Here is a 7,167-nt window from a genome sequence, read left to right as displayed (position 1 = left end):
CACTACACTCTCTGAGTGGTTGGCGTTAGGAAGGGCATCCAGCTGTAGAAACTCTGCCAAATTAGATTGGAGCCTGGTGTAGCCATCTGGTTTCACTAGTACTCAGTCAAATCGTCCAACCCATGCTAGCATGGAAAGCGGACGTTAAACGAAGATGATGATGATTTTTCAATCAAAGGAACAATTCTGAATATTATGGTTTATGCATGTGAAGCAGAGGACTTCAGTTTCAAATCCTGGTTGGGTTATCACTACAGGTGTTTCATAATGTACTAGGAAGACTAATTAATATCAGTGCCTAGCAATTTTTCTGACAAACCATAAAATTTTTTTCTGGTTAAAAAAAAAAACATTTTCAAACTGGCTGGGACACTGGGAGATTATTAAACTAGGCAAGTCCTAGTCAAACTGGGATGCAAATTACCATATATATAATGAATGTAAAAAGACAAACAAGTATTTATATAAAGTTATATTATTTTGCATGGAATACTAGTTAATAAAAAGCGAACAAATAAATCTATTACAAAAATATATTACTTACACAGAACAAACAGAACAATGATGACAACGATCTGGTTTGATACATTTACACTTTTCACAGTATCGTGGTGCTGGAAAGAAACAGATAAATATCTATATACCATAATATATATATAAATCATATTTCTTCTGTCCACTTTCCCATGCTTGCATAGGTCAGACAAAATTCATTGAGACAGATTTTCTAAAGCCAGATGCCCTTCCTGATACCAATTCTAATCTGTTTCCAAGCAATTACTATTTCCCCCATGGTGGACATGTTTTCATAGTAGACTGGAAACGAATGACACAATTTCAATAAAGGTGACACTTGTTTACAACTTTCATACAATATCAACACGAGGAAACACAAACACACACACACACACACACACAAATGGCAGGCTTCTTTCAGTTTCTGTCAATCAAATCCACTCACAAGGCTTCAGTTGACCCAGACTTGTACTAGAAGATACTTGCCCAAGGTGCAGTGCAGTGGGACTGAATCAAAAACTACATTGTTGGGAAGCAAATTAACCATGCATGGAAAGAAGGAAGTTCACCAGGTATTTTAACTGAGATGCTGAAAACATCCAGTGAAATAAAACACACTACTTACTCATATACATCAGCAGTCTCCCATATCAACATTGACTATTCTGTTCAGACTTCTCTGAAACAAAATGCCTTTGATGGTTAGTAAGACAGTTGGTATCATTCCCCAACCAGACTGCCTCTCTGGGCCTCCACACCATGTACCAAGTGATGTGCAAGAGGGCGATGAGCATGGTCGATGATGAGGCTGCCTCATAGTTGCAGCTTACTTGCTAGTTGCTGATGCTCACCTGCTGTCTTATGGTACAGATCTTCTGCTTGGCTGCAATAATCTTCAAGCCATTGATCTAGGACTCTTCTGCCTTGTCAAGTTATCCAACATCCCACTACTTTCAAATACTCAGAAGATTTCCTAGGTAAAGTTAATAGCTTTTGTTGCTTAGGTAATCTAATTAACAGTGGAAGGGATTGTTCTGAATACATAGTAGCCAGAGTAAGAATGTGCATTGAATGTGAAAGGTGTGTAAAGGCTGAACAGAAATGAGGCCAGCATGCTTTGCTGGGTGTATGGGGTTAGTGTGAATGAAGAACAAAGAACAACTGAGTAGAAGAGGAATGAGATGTAATGTGTAAGAGAGAATACCGAAGTGGCTGAAACATGATATGTATGGATGATGACAGTGGGTAATGAAGTTCCAAGTGATCCATGTGAAAGGAACATGTGGGAGAGGATGACATGGAAAGAAGTGTTGGAGTCTGATTTCATGATGTGGAACCTCACCAAGCAGATTATAAAGGATCACAACAAGTGTCAAGATGTTGTGAAAGAGATCTGTCTAACCTATACAAACATGGAAAAACACTCAAACTAATGATGCAACTACTATGCATCATTCAACTTCTATCTCCAAATAGCTCTATAAAGTAACAATAGAGCTATTCAGATATGACGTCTAGAACATGATCCCACACAGTCTAATACATTAAGTAAACAACTAGATATGACCTAGATATTTCACTTGTTGCTTACTCTAAAGTTCGTGCCAAGTCATGCGTTAAAATAGAATTACTAATTAGTTAACTAACCGTGTGTAGAAGTTTAAACCATTGTGTCACTTTAATTTTGGTAGATAATAGTTGAAAACTGTAAACACTTGTTTGTGCTTTCTTTTTTAAGTTTTCTATTTTTAAGTACACTTAATCAAAATAAAACAGACTAGTTTTGACATAATAAATCAATATTTTCTCACCCAGAGTATATTTCTGAAGTTTGTTGTTTAAATAACACACAGCATTAAACGATGACAATGATAGGCATAAATGTTGCTGTGTGGTAAGAAGTTTGCTTCCTAACCTCATGGTTCCAGGTTCAGTCTCACTACGTGACATCTTCGGCAAGTGTCATACTATAGACCAAAGCCTTATGAGTGGATTTGGTAAGATGGAAACTGAAAGAAGCCCAGTGTGTGTGTGTGTGTTCTTTTGACATTGTGTAATAGTTGTAAATGAGTGTCATTGGCATGCAAGCAGTGTCCTTCATTTCCAATCTTCAGTGAGAACAAACCAGGTGATGGGGAAATATTAATGTTACTTGGAAACTTGATGAGGGCTGGCAAGCATGGAAAAGTAGATGCTAAAATGATGATGATGATGAATACATTAGACATGTCCCTTTGTTCTACATTGCTTAATGAGAAATAAGTAACAGGATTCTATGGAAAAGATATGATTGTCAAGTGTCACATCCAAGAGGAGATTTAACTCTTAAACACTAATGTTTCTAGAACCCAGAGCTAATTATGATTACTGAAGGGACTGATTTTTCCACTTCCAGAAATATATTCTAAAACAACACACAATATCTGTTTAACAATTTTTCAAAATCTTTTATGTGCAGGAAACCAACAACTGGTGATAGTTTGTCAACAGAAAATGAAAAAAAATAAAATTTCTTATAAACCAATGGAGTGTACATTGGAGTTTGTTATTTTCTTTAGATATTATCAAAGTATATAAGTAAATGTTTTGCTCACCTCCAGATATTGTTTTACATTGTATAGGTAAATTTTTAGCATAATGTGTAAGGAGGGCTCTTTGATTCTCTTCCCTTAATTCAGCATCCAGCGCTTCAACTTCCTGCTGGCTGAGGTAGAACTGTCCAAAGAAACAACAACACAGTTACAGAATGTGATAGATTAAGGTATGTTATAGAAACTTAGCAGTGTTGCTATCTGAACAATTAAGAAACTTAATAAACGAGAAAACAATAAATAGTGACTTCATTCAAAAATACAAATGTTATAACTATTCATTTTATAATTTGAGGAAAAGGAATATGAGCAGGAAGCACCAGGTTTAGTGAGAAATCGTGGAGGCGCAATGGCCCAGTGGTTAGGGCAGCAGACTTGCGGTCATAAGATCGCAGTTTCGATTCCCAGACCGGGCATTGTGAGTGTTTATTGAGCGAAAACACCTAAAGCTCCACGAGGCTCCGGCAGGGGATGGTGGTGAACCCTGCTGTACTCTTTCACCACAACTTTCTCTCACTCTTACTTCCTGTTTCTGTTGTGCCTGTAATTCAAAGGGTCACACTGTGTCACGCTGAATATCCCCGAGAACTACATTAAGGGTACATGTGTCTGTGGAGTGCTCAGCCACTTGCACGTTAATTTCACGAGCAGGCTGTTCTGTTGATCAGATCAACTGGAACCCTCGACGTCGTAAGCAACGGAGTGCCAACAAGTGAGAAATCACTTAAAAATATCTTTTATCATTTATTTTTTATTTGTTTTAACCATTGGATTGTGGGCATGTTGGGGCATCACCTCAAAGGGTTTAGTCAAACAAATCAATCCAGTCTCTTATTTTTATGTCTCATTCATACTATATCATCTTTTTTGCTGAACCACTGAGATACAGGGGCGTAAACAAACCAACACTAGTTGTCAAGCAGTGGTTGGGGAACAAACACAAAGACAACACACATTTTTATACAACAGGCTTCTACAGGTGGCAAAGCAACCACACAGCTACATCTGTACCTATGATAAGAACATCATTATTGTAAGAAGGGATCCAACTGATGACAAGAATACATCTAACTTGATGTTTCCAAATTAGTAAACATCAAGAAGTTCATAGAAGCCCATGACTGTAACATAAAGAATAACTAGAGGAATGGTATTTTCTAGAATTTACAATGTAACAAATTTCAGACAAACAACCAGTACTGAGGTCAATTTATTCAACTAAACCCTTCAGGGTGGTACCCTAACATAGCCATAGTCCAATGACTGAAACAATTAAAAAGTGAAAGATAAATATTGAATTAATTTGTAAAGACTTTTATGAAAAAAAAAACAAAAAAACTTCTATGGTCAATAGCCTCTACTGCTAAATAGGACACACCCAATGGATAATTCGTGTAAAAGTAAATCTTAATAATTTTCTTTTCTTACCAGTTTACTAAAGTAATTTTGATTTCACTGGACTGTTTCCATTAATATCAATCATAGTATTGATACTACAGTATGATGTATTACAGTCAACTTTAATATGAAATTACAAAATTATTTAACAAGAATATAAGATGTAGAGGCTAGAATAAAAAAGGTATTAAATTAATTGAAAATAGATTTAAAATACACAATACTTACGTTTTTGGGTACCTTTCCATTTGGTGTGAAGATGGTCTGTATATATGACCAGTTAAACAGTATAAGTAAAGGATGGTAGAAGAGTAAATATAATACTGTGGAAGATACAGATATGAAATTCTAAATAGACATTCAAAATTTTTAATAGATACATACATATACATATAATATTTATCAAGAATATTCTAGAACTGAATATATTAAAATGACATCATCATCATTATTATTTTATATCTGTATGTCTTTGCTTGCATAGCCTGAATAGATCTCCAACATCTCACCACTCAGTCATCTCTTTCACAAGGTTCAGCATCTTGAAATCAGACTTCACTACTTCTTCAGTTTTCCTCTTAACACAAGATCCTTCCATTAGTACTTCTTTATCCAACTGTCATCCTCCACACACATCACATGTGTCTACCACACTTCAGTCTTCTATCTTACACACATCTCATTCCTCTTACACCCAGTTTTGCATTGTCCTTCATTCACATTAGCATTAATAACACATCCAGCAAAGTATGATGGCCTCATTTCTGCCCAACCTTTATACACCTTTCACATTCAGTGCTTATGTTTAGCCTCCATTTAACACCACACTTCATACAATCCACCATTCACTGAGAGAGAGAGAGAATGAATCCCAGTGCTGCTAACAAAGGTAACAGCTCCCTAAACTTTTTACAACCCATTCTTACCCTGGCTACTGTGTATTCAGCGCACTCCCTTCCACTGTTAATTAGATCACCTTGGTAACACAAGCCATCAATTATTCCTAGGGAAAGTCCTCTGAGAATTTATTTTCAACTGCTAACCAGCACCTGTGCTGATGGCACATAAAAAAGTACCTTTCGAGTGTTGAGCCTAATGGAGGCAATGACACATGACTGAGATCTTTGGCAATATGCTGTGCTTGAGAAGAAGACCCATCATTATGGCAGATATTGGTGTCATGCAAATGACAACTGTACCAGTGGCAAGTAAAAGCACCCACTTACACTCTTGGAAGGTCATCCAGCTGTAGAAACCATGCCAAATCAGACCAGAGTCTGGTACAGCTCCTCAGCTTCTCAGCCCTGGTCAAACCGTCAAACCCATGCCAGCATAGACAATGGAGGTTAAATGACAGTGATGATGCTAACCACTCCTGTGCAATTGCTTGTATGAAGTCTTTCTCTGTCAGCTTGCCTGTGAATCTGTGAACTTTATGTGCTGCCATTGTTCATACTGGGTACCCTGTACACAAAACTCCTGAGTCCTTTTCTACAAACTGGTTCTTGTTTAATTAGTCTAGAGAGGGAAATCCAGAAGGAAATTAAATTTTGTTTGAAGACGAGCAAAGCTATCACCAAAACTTGTAATCAAACATTTTCATTTGTATGTGTGTGTGTGTATGTGTGTGTGCGTACACACGCATGTGTGAATGAAAGAACCATTACAAAGTGTCAAATTATAGTCTGATTGTTAACAGAGAAGTTGAAACAAGATTGTATGCTTTGCAATTTTATGTGAGTCTCACATGTACTACAATGTCTGATGTGCTTAATTGATAGATTTCTTTTCTGCAGAGGGAAAACATATGCTACAATGTGTTCAGCTCATCAGTTATTACTAGAGGGTGAAATTGTTTAAAGGTAAACAAAAAACAAATCACAGCGACATACTTGTTCAGCTGACACAAAAGAAATCTTAGTTCATTCACCAAAACGAACACAATGTTAATTGATATTTTTCATTGATGATGATGGTTCCAGCTATTGTGTATGAAACATCTGTTGCCAGAATTGTGAAGGTAAGTGCTATTCCCTGGAAGGCCATAGCAAATGGTGTTTTGTTTGTGAAAACTATAGGGAGGGTTTTAACTTAACAACACAACACAAACTATTCTGTGCACATTGATTTTCTTAGTTTATCAGTAATCAGCTGGTGTTTCTGTGACTAAATACACATATTGTGTTACATCGATCTCCAATGTTAGCAAGACAACTGACATCAATAATAAACGACACTAAATTATTGTGCTGAATAACAGTGTTTTATCACTATTTTGTCATGCTGATTGTCAGCATCGGTAACCTAGCTGGCATGACATTAAATCCACTACATATAAATCCACTACATATAAATCCACTACATATAAATCCACTATATACATGATTTTGTATATAAACAGTGCTCTTAATATTTGTAATCATGAATGACAGTGTGGTTGAGAAGCTTGCTTTCTAACCACATGATTTTGGGTTCAATGTCTTCTGCTGTAAGCCCAGTGTCAACCAGTGGACTTGGTATATTGAAACTGGGAGAAGCCCATCATGTGTGTTATTTCTTTACTACCCACAAGGGGCTACACACAGAGGGGACAAACAAGGACAGACAAAGGGATTAAGTCGATTATATTGACCCCAGTGCGTAACTGGTACTTATTTAATCG

General features: G+C 36.7%; 1 protein-coding gene across 1 annotated transcript in view; it reads right to left on the bottom strand.

Moving 5' to 3' along the window:
* Nucleotides 1-7,167, bottom strand: part of LOC106882987 (palmitoyltransferase ZDHHC20-B) — a 402,487-nt gene that overhangs the window by 24,331 nt on the left and 370,989 nt on the right. Inside the window, exons 3-5 of the mRNA XM_052973467.1 lie at nt 4,734-4,830; nt 3,111-3,231; nt 545-614 (exon numbers count right to left, since the gene is read on the bottom strand). Coding sequence (XP_052829427.1) covers nt 545-614; nt 3,111-3,231; nt 4,734-4,830 — 288 coding nt within the window. The remainder of the gene's footprint in view (nt 1-544; nt 615-3,110; nt 3,232-4,733; nt 4,831-7,167) is intronic.

Source organism: Octopus bimaculoides, chromosome 16 (genome assembly GCF_001194135.2).
Source record: "Octopus bimaculoides isolate UCB-OBI-ISO-001 chromosome 16, ASM119413v2, whole genome shotgun sequence".
NCBI classification, from domain to species: Eukaryota; Metazoa; Mollusca; class Cephalopoda; order Octopoda; family Octopodidae; genus Octopus; species Octopus bimaculoides.
This window is presented reverse-complemented; position numbering and strand designations above follow the sequence as displayed.